Below are 15,533 nucleotides of genomic sequence, written 5' to 3' on the forward strand. Positions count from 1 at the left end.
CAGGAGGATGTATCTAATTCACAACTAATCACGTGTTGGAGCAAGTGTTTGCCTGCATAATAATGTGTGTGTGTGTGTGTGTCTGTCCCAGCTTTGTTAGATGCTTTTCACTACATTTTTAATTTATTTGAGAGGTAACTTCCAAATTACGTAATTCAGGGCAGTATGCAATAACAATAACCTGAATTCATCACATGTTACGCATTAAATCAGTGTGAGTCCTTGTCTATTTGATAGGTTTGTCCTCTTGTTAGAGTATACATGTTTTATCTGTGTGTGTGTGTGTGTGTGTGTGTGTGTGTGTGTGCGTGCGCGTCTTTGTATCGGTGTGTGTGTGTGCGTGCGTACATGTCTTTGTATCGGTGTGTGTGTGTGCGTGCGTACATGTCTTTGTATCGGTGTGTGTGTGTGCGTGCGTACATGTCTTCGATACGGTGTGTGACCTCCTCAGTCTCAGACTGCTTCCTGATTCTCCGCCAGTCTCCTAAAGTTCACACACTTTCTCCAGCCAATCTTACGCTTTTAGAATCTACGACGCTGAGTTTGCAAGTGCACACTTCTGGAATAAGAGTTGGAGAAATAGTGGAAGCACACGCAGCCTCGGTGTCGCTCTGCTCTCACCTCCTGAGCCCAGAAGGGGTTGTTAGCCTGCTGTCTGAGTGTCCCCTTCAGGTCAAAGTTGTCGTGGTAGTGGTTGGTCTCAGTACGGGGGTAGCTGATATAACCCTGGGTGTACAGACGCTCTGCTATCTGCATGGTGTGCTGTGGACCCATTCCTAAAATGGAAGAGAACACAGCATATTCAATTCAGACTTCAGAGGAACAGTTGTGATACATTTGTGCCATGCTTGATGATTGTGAATGCAGTGTATCCACTTTTGAATGGCTGGGCTACTGGCTGAAAGGCTAGGCTACTGGCTGAATGGTTTGACTACTGGCTGAATGGCTGGGCTACTGGCTGAATGGCTGGGCTACTGGCTGAATGGCTGGGCTACTGGCTGAATGGCTGGGCTACTGGCTGAAAGGCTGAGGCTACTGGCTGAATGGGCTGGGCTACTGGCTGAATGGCTGGGCTACTGGCTGAATGGCTGGGCTACTGGCTGAATGGCTGGGCTACTGGCTGAATGGCTGGGCTACTGGCTGAATGGCTGGGCTACTGGCTGAATGGCTGGGCTACTGGCTGAATGGCTGGGCTACTGGCTGAATGGCTGGGCTACTGGCTGAATGGCTGGGCTACTGGCTGAATGACTGGGCTACTGGCTGAATGACTGGGCTACTGGCTGAATGGCTGGGCTACTGGCTGAATGACTGGGCTACTGGCTGAATGGCTGGGCTACTGGCTGAATGGTTTGACTACTGGCTGAATGGCTTGACTACTGGCTGAATGGCTTGACTACTGGCTGAATGGTTTGACTACTGGCTGACTGGCTGGGCTACTGGCTGAATGGTTTGACTACTGGCTGAATGGCTTGACTACTGGCTGAATGGCTTGACTACTGGCTGAATGGTTTGACTACTGGCTGACTGGCTGGGCTACTGGCTGAATGGTTTGACTACTGGCTGACTGGCTGAATGGCTTGACTACTGGCTGAATGGTTTGACTACTGGCTGACTGGCTGAATGGCTTGACTACTGGCTGAATGGTTTGACTACTGGCTGACTGGCTTGACTACTGGCTGACTGGCTTGACTACTGGCTGACTGGCTTGACTACTGGCTGACTGGCTTGACTATTGGCTGAATGACTGGGCTACTGGCTGAATGGCTGGGCTACTGGCTGAATGGCTGGGCTACTGGTTGAATGACTGGGCTACTGGTTGAATGACTGGGCTACTGGCTGAATGGCTGGGCTACTGGTTGAATGACTGGGCTACTGGCTGAATGGCTTGACTACTGGCTGAATGGCTTGACTACTGGCTGAATGGCTTGACTACTGGCTGAATGGCTTGACTACTGGCTGAATGGCTTGACTACTGGCTGAATGGCTTGACTACTGGCTGACTGGCTGGGCTGACTGGCTGAATGGTTTGACTACTGGCTGACTGGCTGAATGGCTTGACTACTGGCTGAATGGCTTGACTACTGGCTGACTGGCTGAATGGTTTGACTACTGGCTGACTGGCTTGACTACTGGCTGACTGGCTTGACTACTGGCTGACTGGCTTGACTACTGGCTGACTGGCTTGACTACTGGCTGAATGGCTTGACTACTGGCTGAATGGCTTGACTACTGGCTGAATGGCTTGACTACTGGCTGAATGGCTTGACTACTGGCTGACTGGCTGGGCTACTGGCTGAATGGTTTGACTACTGGCTGACTGGGCTACTGGCTGAATGGCTTGACTACTGGCTGAATGGCTGAATGGTTTGACTACTGGCTGACTGGCTTGACTACTGGCTGAATGGTTTGACTACTGGCTGACTGGCTGAATGGCTTGACTACTGGCTGAAAGGCTTGACTACTGGCTGACTGGCTTGACTACTGGCTGACTGGCTTGACTACTGGCTGACTGGCTTGACTACTGGCTGACTGGCTTGACTACTGGCTGACTGGCTTGACTACTGGCTGACTGGCTTGACTACTGGCTGACTGGCTTGGCTTGACTACTGGCTGAATGGCTGGGCTACTGGCTGAATGGCTGGGCTACTGGTTGAATGACTGGGCTACTGGTTGAATGACTGGGCTACTGGCTGAATGGCTGGGCTACTGGCTGAATGACTGGGCTACTGGCTGAATGGCTGGGCTACTGGTTGAATGACTGGGCTACTGGCTGACTGGCTTGACTACTGGCTGAATGGTTTGACTACTGGCTGAATGGCTTGACTACTGGCTGAATGGTTTGACTACTGGCTGAATGGTTTGACTACTGGCTGAATGGCTTGACTACTGGCTGAATGGCTTGACTACTGGCTGAATGGCTTGACTACTGGCTGACTGGCTTGACTACTGGCTGACTGGCTTGACTACTGGCTGACTGGCTTGACTATTGGCTGAATGACTGGGCTACTGGCTGAATGGCTGGGCTACTGGCTGAATGGCTGGGCTACTGGCTGAATGGTTTGACTACTGGCTGAATGGCTTGACTACTGGCTGGACTACTGGCTGAATGGTTTGACTACTAGCTAACTGGCTGAATGGTTTGACTACTGGCTGACTGGCTGAATGGCTTGACTACTGGCTGAATGGCTTGACTACTGGCTGAATGGCTTGACTACTGGCTGAATGGCTTGACTACTGGCTGAATGGCTTGACTACTGGCTGAATGGCTTGACTACTGGCTGAATGGCTTGACTACTGGCTGAATGGCTTGACTACTGGCTGAATGGCTTGACTACTGGCTGAATGGGGCGGCAGGGTAGCCTAGTGGTTAGAGCATTGGACTAGTAACCGAAAGGTTGCAAGTTCAAATCCCCGAGCTGACAAGGTACAAAATCTGTCGTTCTGCCCTCGAACAGGCAGTTAACCCACTGTTCCTAGGCCGTCATTGAAAATAAGAATTTGTTCTTAACTGACTTGCCTAGTAAAATAAAGGTAAAATAAAAATGGCTTGACTACTGGCTGAATGGCTTGCCTACTGGCTGAACAGATGCTAATGTCTGTGCTGTGATTGGTGGTCTCACCTAGGGAGGAGCTGGCCACTCGAAGCATCTCCACAGTGTTCAAGGCCAGAGGTCTCTGCTTGGCCTTCTCCTTCTTACTCACCGACTCCACCTTCAGGACGGGAAGACAACTACACCTTTCATAAAGGCGTTCTTTTGACTGCGTTTACACAGGCAGCCCAATTCTGATCTTTTAACCAATCATATCAGATATTTTGCCCAAAATTGGCTCAGACATAGCCAATGCCTGTCACGTTATCAGGTTCATCTCACAGGCACTTCAGCTAAGAAGTAGGCTACAAGTGAATGAAGACAGACACATCGGGGACGCAACTGTGCACGTCTCTCTTATTGAATTCTGAGGCGCATATAGAAGATGTTAGAACTGTCCAAATTTACTTTGTCAGCCAATAAGATGAGTAGATCTAACAAACAGGAAATGCACTAGCCTATGACAATCCACTATCCCCCATAATACAAAATTTGACCTATGCTATTGGTCAACTTGTCCATCTGTACAATAAGTAAATATTCCAAACATACTCTGGGACAGTTGTGGGATGCGATAGATGCCAAATTAATACAACCATTCACATCAACAAAAATAAACTTAGAAGCAATGAGGCTGATGCAACAGATCAGAACATTTAGCTTAAAATGTTATAGGACTGGCAATGCACACACGGCAGTAAGCTATAAGCACGAATGTTCCCAAATTCAATAAATTAGCTGGAAAACACTATTCTCGAAAATGTGAATGCAAATGGGATTATGCATGTAATAATGCATTATTAAAAAGGTGAATTTTTATGGTGAACATTTTCTTCTCCTAACTTGAAGCTCATGCGCAGCCTATGTATGCCAGTTAGGCTCTACACCAGTTATAAAACAAATTAGTTATTTGGTCACTTTAGTTGTGTCAGAAATCAAAACATATAGGCCTATGGGCTAAGACTACATGAGGTGTGCGACGAGGATTTTAAAAATGTGCAAAAAAAAAGGCATGTGCTGTTCCTTGCCTTACTGCACATGCTGGGCATCATTCACAAGTTATAATACATCATCCTAAAGTAAGGCTAATATTGTCACCCCCCCCATCAGACTATTCTTAATTGAATGTTGTCTTTAGAAATACTAAATAATATGTGTGTGAAATTAGTTTTGATTTAGAAAGGACCATTTTCATCCACCTGTCTCGAAACAGGGGCATGGGGAAAAAAATAGAAGTGTCATCTATGCACTTAAATAGCGAATGGAGGATGATTTTCCCATGGTTCATTTTCATGCCAGCTAGCTAGGCTATACTCCTGTTGTAAGACTCCTGTTGTAAAGACAAACAATGAGCTTAATATTAGGAATGCCGATAAATAGTAGGCCTAGCCTAAAGAAAGCTGATGGGATGCTCCTATTTTTAGTAGAGGCCATCACTATGTTTTCTCACGCAATTCCTTTAGAAATGTTGCACAACATGAACTCATGGGATCTAATGAAGTGTTTGATTAGATTTTCGATTACATTTGCACTGATGTCAGAGTGATTAAAGGGGCAATAGAGAGCGGAGTACCAGGCAGTAAGCAAGTTTGGTAGGCTACTAACGACCATCAGAGGAACAGAGACAGAAAGAGAGTGAGAGAGAGACAGAAAGACAGAGAGAAAAAAAGACAGGAAGGTAGAACAGGTAGAGAGACAGGCAGCTAGACAGGCAGAGAGACAGGCAGAGAGACAGGCAGAGAGACAGGCAGAGAGACAGGCAGAGAGACAGGCAGAGAGACAGGCAGAGAGACAGGCAGAGAGACAGGCAGAGAGACAGGCAGCTAGAACAGGCAGAGAGACAGGCAGAGAGACAGGCAGCTAGACAGGCAGAGAGACAGGCAGCTAGACAGGTAGAGAGACAGGCAGCTAGACAGGTAGAGAGACAGGTCTTACCTTGGCCTCTCTGGAGGTCTTAGTCATGTTGACAAACATCTGTCCCACCTCTCTGTCAAAGACCCTCACCCTGTCCCAGTCCAGAGTCAGAGGAGACTCTTTCCCTTTGAAAACCTACAGAACAACATTACATTTATTATGTTAGACTAATGGCTCTTTCAGCACCTGGTTCTGAGAGTATCCAAGGTCATCTTTGGGTGTTGTTGAGGGAGAAGGGTCAGGATATAAAATATTTACTCAAAGAAGCACCCCATTCCCACATGAAACCCTCTGACAGGATTTTTTTGGGGGGAGCTCACCTCACCTGTATGACAGTGGAGGATGGTGGGAGGAGCACAAGGAGGATGAGCTCATTGTAATGGCAGAAATGGAATACATTGGAACGGAGTCAAACATGTTTTCCATATGTTTGATGGGTTTAATACCTTTCAATTTATTCCATTCCAGCCATTACAATGAGCACATCCTCCTATATCGCCATCCACCAGCCTACATTGCTGTAACACACAGTAGGTCTCTGGTTAGAGGGACTGGATCGAGGGTCATGGTTAGGTTCGAGGTTCGGGACGAGGTTAGCCTTTAAGGAACACTTCAGGATTTTTTTTTTTTACATAGAATAATCCTGATGTATCTTTTTAAAGACTCGGTTTAGGGTTGGGGGCTCACCTTAGCCTGTATGACCCAGTAGGTCTCTGGTTTGAAGGACTGGATCTTGTCGTGGCGCTCAACACAGAAGCCCAGTGTGGGGGTCTGACATGGCCCAAAGGAGATCAGGGATGAGTCCAGGTTACCATATTTACCCTGGAAGTACTTGGTCTGGAACCTGGAACACATTCCAAAAAACAGGATAGCACCACTGGCATCAGCATAGTTGACAGAATAACCTCAACATTGGCTGAATTCAAATCAGTCAAACTCTGTGGCTCTTTCTCAACAACAACAAAAGAAAATCATCTCTCCTCGCCTTCATTGCACTGATCTGAAATAACTGACCAGGTGAAAGACTGATGAGGGTAGGAAGGTCTAGGGTAGTATAGTTTAGTCTAGGGTATTGTAGTCGAGTATAGTCTAGGGTGGGGCAGTCTAGGGTGGGGCAGTCTAGGGTAGGGTAGTCTAGGGTAGGGCAGTCTGGGGTAGGGTAGGGCAGTCTGGGGTAGGGTAGGGCAGTCTGGGGTAGGGTAGGGCAGTCTGGGATAGGGTAGGGCAGTCTGGGGTAGGGTAGGGCGGTCTGGGGTAGGGTAGGGCAGTCTGGGGTAGGGTAGGGCAGTCTGGGGTGGGGTAGGGCAGTCTGGGGTGGGGTAGGGCAGTCTGGGGTGGGGTAGGGCAGTCTGGGGTGGGGTAGGGCAGTCTGGGGTGGGGTAGGGCAGTCTGGGGTGGGGTAGGGCAGTCTGGGGTGGGGTAGGGCAGTCTGGGGTGGGGTAGGGCAGTCTGGGGTGGGGTAGGGCAGTCTGGGGTAGGGTAGGGCAGTCTGGGGTAGGGTAGGGCAGTCTGGGGTAGGGTAGGGCAGTCTGGGGTGGGGTAATGTAGAGTTGTGTATTTTTGGGTAGGTTAGTGTAGGGTTGTGTAATGTTGTGTAGGGTTGTGTAGGATAGTGTAGGGTTGTGTAGGGTAGGATTGTGTAGAGTTGTGTAGGGTAGGGTTGTGTAGGATAGTGTAGGGTAGGATTGTGTAGGGTTGTGTAGGGTAGGGTAGGATAGTGTAGGGTTATGTAGGATAGTGTAGGGTTGTGTAGGATAGTGTAGGGTTGTGTGGGGTAGGGTTGTGTAGGGTAGGATTGTGTAGGATAGTGTAGGGTTGTGTAGGGTTGTGTAGGATAGTGTAGGGTAGAGTATTGTAGGGTTGGGTAGGGTAGAGTATTGTAGGGTTGGGTAGGGTTGTGTAGAGTAGTGTAGTGTAGTGTATTGTAGTGTAGTGTTGTGTAGGGTAGTGTATTGTAGTGTATTGTAGTGTGGGGTTGTGTATTGTAGTGTATTGTAGTGTAGTGTATTGTAGTGTATTGTAGGGTAGGGTAGTGTATTGTAGGGTAGTGTATTGTAGTGTAGGGTAGTGTAGTGTAGTGTAGGGTAGTGTATTGTAGTGTTGTGTAGTGTATTGTAGGGCAGTGTATTGTAGTGTAGGGTAGTGTATTGTAGTGTAGGGTAGTGTATTGTAGTGTATTGTAGTGTAGGGTAGTGTATTGTAGTGTATTGTAGTGTAGGGTAGTGTATTGTAGTGTATTGTAGTGTAGGGTAGTGTATTGTAGTGTATTGTAGTGTAGGGTTGTGTATTGTAGTGTAGGGTAGTGTATTGTAGTGTAGTGTTGTGTAGGGTATTGTAGTGTATTGTAGTGTAGGGTAGTGTATTGTAGGGTAGGGTAGTGTATTGTAGTGTATTGTAGTGTATTGTAGGGTAGTGTATTGTAGTGTAGTGTAGTGTATTGTAGTGTATTGTAGTGTAGGGTAGTGTATTGTAGTGTAGTGTAGTGTATTGTAGTGTAGGGTAGTGTATTGTAGTGTAGGGTTGTGTATTGTAGTGTAGTGTTGTGTAGTGTATTGTAGTGTATTGTAGTGTAGTGTATTGTTGTGTAGTGTAGTGTAGTGTATTGTAGTGTAGTGTAGTGTAGTGTAGGGTAGTGTTTTGTAGTGTTGTGTAGGGTAGTGTTTTGTAGTGTTGTGTAGGGTAGTGTACCAGGTGAAGGCCACCTCTCTCTGTATATATATGTCGTGTTGGAATGGGGTGTGTTGTCGGGTCGTGTAGTGTACCGGGTGAATGCACAGCCAATGCGCAGGTCCAGCTCCTGCCGGGCGTCTACGGACAGAGCCTCGTTACGGTTGGGCTCTCCCAGCTTATTCATGGCTGCCCAGATGTCGGTGTCGGTGATGGAGCTGAACTTGGCTCGGTAGACGGTCCGTTCACTGCCGTACGGACGGTTCATCACCGGCTCAATGGCGTCCAGGACCTGGGAAAGTAACAACCTTGTAATAACTGTTATGAATAAGCTTAAATAAAACACTTTCCAACCTAGAGAGAGGGTTAAGACCAGCAGCAAGAAGAGGCTGGGTTAAGACCAGCAGCAAGGAGAGGCTGGGTTAAGACCAGCAGCAAGGAGAGACTGGGTTAAGACCAGCAGCAAGGAGAGACTGGGTTAAGACCAGCAGCAAGGAGAGACTGGGTTAAGACCAGCAGCAAGGAGAGGGTGGGTTAAGACCAGCAGCAAGGAGAGGGTGGGTTAAGACCAGCAGCAAGGAGAGGGTGGGTTAAGACCAGCAGCAAGGAGAGGGTGGGTTAAGACCAGCAGCAAGTGATGCCTCTAGCACTGCAGTGCCTTAGACCGCCGAGCCACTCGGAAGGCCCTGCTGTAGTGACACAGCCTGGGATCGAACCCGGATCTGTAGTGACACAGCCTGGGATCGAACCCGGATCTGTAGTGACACCTCTAGCACTAGAGAACGTAACGTTGCATTGGGGTTACCTCAAAGCAGATGTTCTCTCCCTCTTTGTCGCAGTCCAACCACAAAACCACGTAGTCACATCCCTTGCCTTCAACCTGGAGAAAGACAGTGGCAGAATTATTTTTTTATTTTTTACAAAGGAGACCAATCAACTGATATAGAGGGGGGGGGGGGCTGGAACAGCTACATGAACGATTGACAGGAAAACGACCCTGTTTCCAAAGGTCAAAACCCCTTCAGCTGTGACTAGAGACACAGACGAACCTGTAGGAACTTGACCATGTTGAGTTTGGGGTTGGCCTCCTTCTTCTCAGTAGGGGCTTTAGTGAAGAGTTCAGCTGGATCCACCTTGTCCCAGTTATTATACTTCCCTGGAGAGAGGGGGACCGAACAGGCACCGGAGTTATCAACTCATCCCACTAAGATTTGAGACACAGATTGAATCCAGTCAAAAATGTAAGATTTAGCCTAAAATCAACAACAAAAAAACCTACCTATGAAATCCAGACTCATCACGTGCCCACACACTGATGTCATCTTAAAGCGCACACTCTGGCCTGAGAAAGTGCCCATGTACTCGTGGACCGAACATGCTCCGTTGAGACCTTTACGACTGGAGCAGCTGCCTGGGGTTAAGAAGAGAAACATGAGGAGTTAAGATCTATGGCGTCTCCTAAATGGCACACTATTCCCTATTGGTTGGCACTATATATAGTGTTATGGATCCATTTGGGACACACCCACACACACCCAGTCAACATTGTAGACTATATACTGTGAACCACTTGATGAAAAGAACCAACAGAGGAACATACAAAATCCATCCTTAAAATAGTGTGACTTGTAAAAGGTGGTAATTCTCCCAGACTACCCGAGATGACTACCCGAGGAGACTACCCGAGGAGACTACCCGAGGAGACTACCCGAGGAGACTACCCGAGGAGACTACCCGAGGAGACCACCCGAGGAGACCACCCGAGGAGACCACCCGAGGAGACTACCCGAGGAGACTACCCGAGGAGACTACCCGAGGAGACTACCCGAGGAGACCACCCGAGGAGACCACCCGAGGAGACCACCCGAGGAGACTACCCTTGTTTTAAAAAAAAGACCTTTTAAGGACCCAACTGGTCTACATGTGACAAGATGTGAAAAGGAAAAGCTACCTAGCTGACTTGCCTTGGTCAAACTAATCAAATGTTTTTGTTTTTGAAATGTCATGACTTATTGAAAATACAGATTCAAACTATTTCGGGAGGTTATTTTACACAACAAAAAAAAACGGAAGCTAATAGCATGATTCAACTCTTATAAAAAACAAAAAGGATTTCAAAGTATATCAAGGCTAAACCATAGCGGAAACTCCACTGACCTTCCCCTGACCCTGTCATGGGGCTCATACTACCGGAGCTAAACGCTACGTCGTGACGAAGTAAAGTTAATGACATGCCTCTCTCAAGGCTGAATGCTAATGGCGGTACATGCATGGTAAAGACCATGGTAATGAGAGACACAACAAGCCAGTGACTGAGTGACCCCCCTTCTACCCATCTCTAGCTGTGAAGCTGACCCCCACCACCCTTACAATCTCAGGTGCATAAATACATCCCTGGTTCGAGACGATGGACATCAGCTCTGAACCAACCAAAGGGTACCAAGAGCAGCAGCAGCCGAGACAGAACGCTACAGAAACACACAGAACAGCCGAGACAGAAAGAGACTCCAGAACCGGAAGCCAGAACTCACTCCAGAACTCAACATGCAACAGCTCCAGGTGAGATACAAAGAGATCCATAACAACAGAAGCTGTAACTAGCCAGTGGTACTCTCCAGGTGATGTGTGATCAGGGGCTAGGGACTAGAGCTAACTTTCACTATGACTGCTCTTGATTCTCATTGGCTATAATTATCCTGTGGGGCATAATGTAAAGACAGACTATGTGCTTTGATTTTCCTCCTTTGCTATTGGCTCATTCTTTCTATTAGGCTCATTCTTATAGCAGAGTATGAGCAACAGTGCTACTGAGTGATCGGCTGAGGATTTTTGTATTTTTATGGAAGATCAAACCGTCAAATGAATTATTCGTTTGAGTTTTGATTAGAAGGGTTTTATGGAGTTGAATGTAGCTCGGAATTTTCTGGCATTTGGACAAATTCCTTTTAACAGATTAAAGAGATGGTAAAAAAAATAAAAGTAATTTAAGCTAAGGCTAGTTTTTGTCTTTAGTTGCACAAATGTAATGTTTACTCCCTGGTGTTTTATATCCACTCAGCTTCAGCTGCCAGTAGCCTAATGACAGGACATTATATCATTAAACCAGAAACAGTATATCCCTGGGTTTAACAATGATATTCAACCCCCTTGTGTTTTCTGTTTTCAGCTCCAACTCAACATTGATACTCAAAACTCTGTTTTCTCCCTGTGTGTGTTCTCCTATGCAGCACCTTCGTCTGCTACTCCTGTGCGTGCTGGCCCTGCGTCAGTGCCTGTGTGTGCCCCTGGGTGGCCAGTGTGTGGACGAGAGCTTCTGCACTAGCAGCCTGCAGGAGTACCACGCACAGCTAGTCAGCCTGCCCAACCGCCTTAACGAACGCAGTGTAGCCGCCTGGAACTACGTGTGAGTACCTTTACTGTACGGATGGACTGATTGGAAGAATGTATTAGACTATTAAAATGCATGTACAGCCACACACTTATGAGTGCTGAATCACCAATGCATCCTTGGATACTAGGCTTCGGAGACTGTGTGTAAATGCACGTTTCCATTCTAAATATATGTTCTTCTTCCTTCAATTGTGGCTTGGTTCCGAGTCTGACAATCTTGTTGTTTCCTCTTCCTCCTTCCAGGGAAAAAATTGACTTGAACCGGGTGCCTCCGGTCCTTTATGAAGCCAACTGCCTTGAAAGCCACTCCTGTACGGGTCTGGACAGCACCCTCAGGTTAGAGACCATCCCCATCACCCTCAGGATGCCCGTGCTGAGGAAAAACCCCCGCTGTACCTCCTTCTCCCTGGAGTTTGAGCCCATCAATATAGCCTGTATATGCGCCACTTCCAGACAAAGTGGATTTCTAACCGATCGATTCTAAAATATTAAAAGTATTTATTTATTTTGGCGATAAATGTTGAGGCTATAAATTAAGATTGAATATGTGTTTTTAATGTTTGTTTGTTTTTGACAGTAGGGTAAAGATTAATATTATTATTGTTGTTATTGTTGACATCACTCAGTATAAGTTCCAACTCTCATGTTAGTTGTTTACCACAATGGCATCGAAAATGTATTGGTCATTGGTCAAGAAGAAGTCAATTGTTCCCTTATCATCTGCTAAAGGCTTAAAACAGAAAATAAACTAATTTTACAGCACCAAAAACACGTGTTTCTCTGTTGCTTTACATGGAGATAATCATATTAGATAAGGAGTTAATCACAAGATGAACGATAACTAACTACTGCTGCTGCTGCTGGCTTGTCCCTGGTACATGGTTGTTGATTCCTAGCTTGCTAGGTGTTTACAATAAGGAAGCTGGCTAGTTGCTTTAACATAGTAAACATTAGAGATCACTTACCTTTAGATAGGATTTTGGCAATTGACTGAGCCAGCGACGGCTTCTCCGCCACCATCAAAACTGTCTTCATGACTGGAAACAGCACAGCGACACTAAGTTAGCTAGCCGGCTGAGAACAAATAGCTGCTATTTACAAAATGTAAATAACAAAATTATATTTAGATGTGATTATAAGTTCTAAGAAGCATAAGTGCCACGGAAAAGCTAATTGTCAAGTTAGTGGCGAGCACAATAAACACAACGCCGCCATGACAGTTTCTAGATGCTCTTCCGGTTGAAAGTGTAACCTAACCGGAAGTATGTACGACATATTGGTAAATTGATTATCGGCTTGGTACGGGTCCACAGAGCTGCAAGCTCTCGCGCATTGGCCGTGAGACACACGCGTTTGACCCTATTCTCACACTCACACGACACACCTCTTAAATCTCACTCATCTGCGACTGCAATTTAACATCATGAGCGTAACCTCTATCATTGTCTTTTATTTGTATATTGTTTTATTGCTATTATTATTAACAACAAATCAATACAATGGTACATGGGGGAACACAAGTATATTTAAAGAATATACAAAGGACAATTGGGCTAGAGAGTACAATATCACATTACACAAGGACCTTAAGGGGCATACACGCATTTATACTTCTAACAGCTTTTTTGTTGGTCAAGTATTTAATTGTCTTAAAATATTTGTTTTTGTAAGGTAAGGAAATGTGGTGTTTTGTTTGTAAATGTACATTTGTGAATATGACATTTGTCCCTCAAAAATTATGAAATTAATTTACATACAAATTTCAACTTATTTCTAAGTAAAGAATCCAAGCAGCACATCTCTCCATAATAGTGTGAAATCTTCATAAATGTGTTCAATTATAAATGTACTGATGTCTTACCACAGATTTCTTACATGAATACAATGCCCAAAAAAAGATGGAACACTGTTTCTGGGTGGTCATTACAAAGATACACTTTGAATTTATTTATTTTTTAAACTTCAAAAACACTTCATATAGTGGTTGGCAGGATAATATTTATGAATAATTTCAAAATACATTCCCTTAATTGTGTTAATAAGTAGGTATGTGTGTAGCAACATCTTAACTTTTTCCAAAATATCTTATCAATAAAATCATTCCAATAAGGCAGTGCTCCCAAAATGTTTATAGTCCCGTAACCCTTCAAACATTCCACCTCCAGCTGTACCCCTTCTAGCACCAGGGTCAGCTGTAACCCTTCAAACATTCCACCTCCAGCTGTAACCCTTCAAACATTCGTCCTCCAGCTGCGTACCCCCTCTAGCACCAGGGTCAGCTGTACCCCCTCTAGCACCAGGGTCAGCTGTACCCCCTCTAGCACCAGGGTCAGCTGTACCCCCTCTAGCACCAGGGTCAGCTGTATCCCCTCTAGCACCAGGGTCAGCTGTACCCCCTCTAGCACCAGGGTCAGCTGTACCCCCTAGCACCAGGGTCAGCTGTACCCCCTCTAGCACCAGGGTCAGCTGTATCCCCTCTAGCACCAGGGTCAGCTGTACCCCCTCTAGCACCAGGGTCAGCTGTACCCCCTCTAGCACCAGGGTCAGCTGTACCCCCTCTAGCACCAGGGTCATCTGTACCCCCTCTAGCACCAGGGTCAGCTGTACCCCCTCTAGCACCAGGGTCAGCTGTACCCCCTCTAGCACCAGGGCAGCTGTACCCCCTCTAGCACCAGGGTCAGCTGTATCCCCTCTAGCACCAGGGTCAGCTGTACCCCCTCTAGCACCAGGGTCAGCTGTACCCCCTCTAGCACCAGGGTCAGCTGTACCCCCTCTAGCACCAGGGTCAGCTGTACCCCCTCTAGCACCAGGGTCAGCTGTACCCCTCTAGCACCAGGGTCAGCTGTATCCCCTCTAGCACCAGGGTCAGCTGTACCCCTCTAGCACCAGGGTCAGCTGTACCCCTCTAGCACCAGGGTCAGCTGTACCCCCTCTAGCACCAGGGTCAGCTGTACCCCCTCTAGCACCAGGGTCAGCTGTACCCCCTCTAGCACCAGGGTCAGCTGTACCCCTCTAGCACCAGGGTCAGCTGTACCCCCTCTAGCACCAGGGTCAGCTGTACCCCCTCTAGCACCAGGGTCAGCTGTATCCCCTCTAGCACCAGGGTCAGCTGTACCCCCTCTAGCACCAGGGTCAGCTGTACCCCCTCTAGCACCAGGGTCAGCTGTACCCCCTCTAGCACCAGGGTCAGCTGTACCCCTCTAGCACCAGGGTCAGCTGTACCCCCTCTAGCACCAGGGTCAGCTGTATCCCCTCTAGCACCAGGGTCAGCTGTACCCCCTCTAGCACCAGGGTCAGCTGTACCCCCTCTAGCACCAGGGTCAGCTGTACCCCCTCTAGCACCAGGGTCAGCTGTACCCCCTCTAGCACCAGGGTCAGCTGTACCCCTCTAGCACCAGGGTCAGCTGTACCCCCTCTAGCACCAGGGTCAGCTGTACCCCCTCTAGCACCAGGGTCAGCTGTACCCCCTCTAGCACCAGGGTCAGCTGTATCCCCTCTAGCACCAGGGTCAGCTGTACCCCCTCTAGCACCAGGGTCAGCTGTACCCCCTCTAGCACCAGGGTCAGCTGTACCCCCTCTAGCACCAGGGTCAGCTGTACCCCCTCTAGCACCAGGGTCAGCTGTATCCCCTCTAGCACCAGGGTCAGCTGTACCCCCTCTAGCACCAGGGTCAGCTGTACCCCCTCTAGCACCAGGGTCAGCTGTACCCCTCTAGCACCAGGGTCAGCTGTACCCCCTCTAGCACCAGGGTCAGCTGTACCCCTCTAGCACCAGGGTCAGCTGTATCCCCTCTAGCACCAGGGTCAGCTGTACCCCCTCTAGCACCAGGGTCAGCTGTACCCCCTCTAGCACCAGGGTCAGCTGTACCCCTCTAGCACCAGGGTCAGCTGTACCCCCTCTAGCACCAGGGTCATCTGTACCCCCTCTAGCACCAGGGTCAGCTGTACCCCCTCTAGCACCAGGGTCAGCTGT

General features: G+C 47.7%; 1 protein-coding gene across 1 annotated transcript in view; it reads right to left on the minus strand.

The window, feature by feature from the left end:
* top3b (DNA topoisomerase III beta) overlaps nt 1-12,807 on the minus strand; it is a 30,303-nt gene extending 17,496 nt beyond the window's left edge. The window contains exons 1-9 of the mRNA XM_042320255.1: nt 12,527-12,807; nt 9,451-9,582; nt 9,221-9,327; nt 8,977-9,051; nt 8,267-8,463; nt 6,192-6,348; nt 5,526-5,639; nt 3,621-3,711; nt 622-776 (exon numbers count right to left, since the gene is read on the minus strand). Of these exons, the coding sequence (XP_042176189.1) occupies nt 622-776; nt 3,621-3,711; nt 5,526-5,639; nt 6,192-6,348; nt 8,267-8,463; nt 8,977-9,051; nt 9,221-9,327; nt 9,451-9,582; nt 12,527-12,596 (1,098 nt within the window). The 5' untranslated portion in view covers nt 12,597-12,807. The remainder of the gene's footprint in view (nt 1-621; nt 777-3,620; nt 3,712-5,525; nt 5,640-6,191; nt 6,349-8,266; nt 8,464-8,976; nt 9,052-9,220; nt 9,328-9,450; nt 9,583-12,526) is intronic.
* Between the last annotated feature and the right edge of the window lie 2,726 nt (nt 12,808-15,533).

This window comes from Oncorhynchus tshawytscha, linkage group LG04 (assembly GCF_018296145.1).
Source record: "Oncorhynchus tshawytscha isolate Ot180627B linkage group LG04, Otsh_v2.0, whole genome shotgun sequence".
Lineage (NCBI taxonomy): Eukaryota > Metazoa > Chordata > Actinopteri > Salmoniformes > Salmonidae > Oncorhynchus > Oncorhynchus tshawytscha.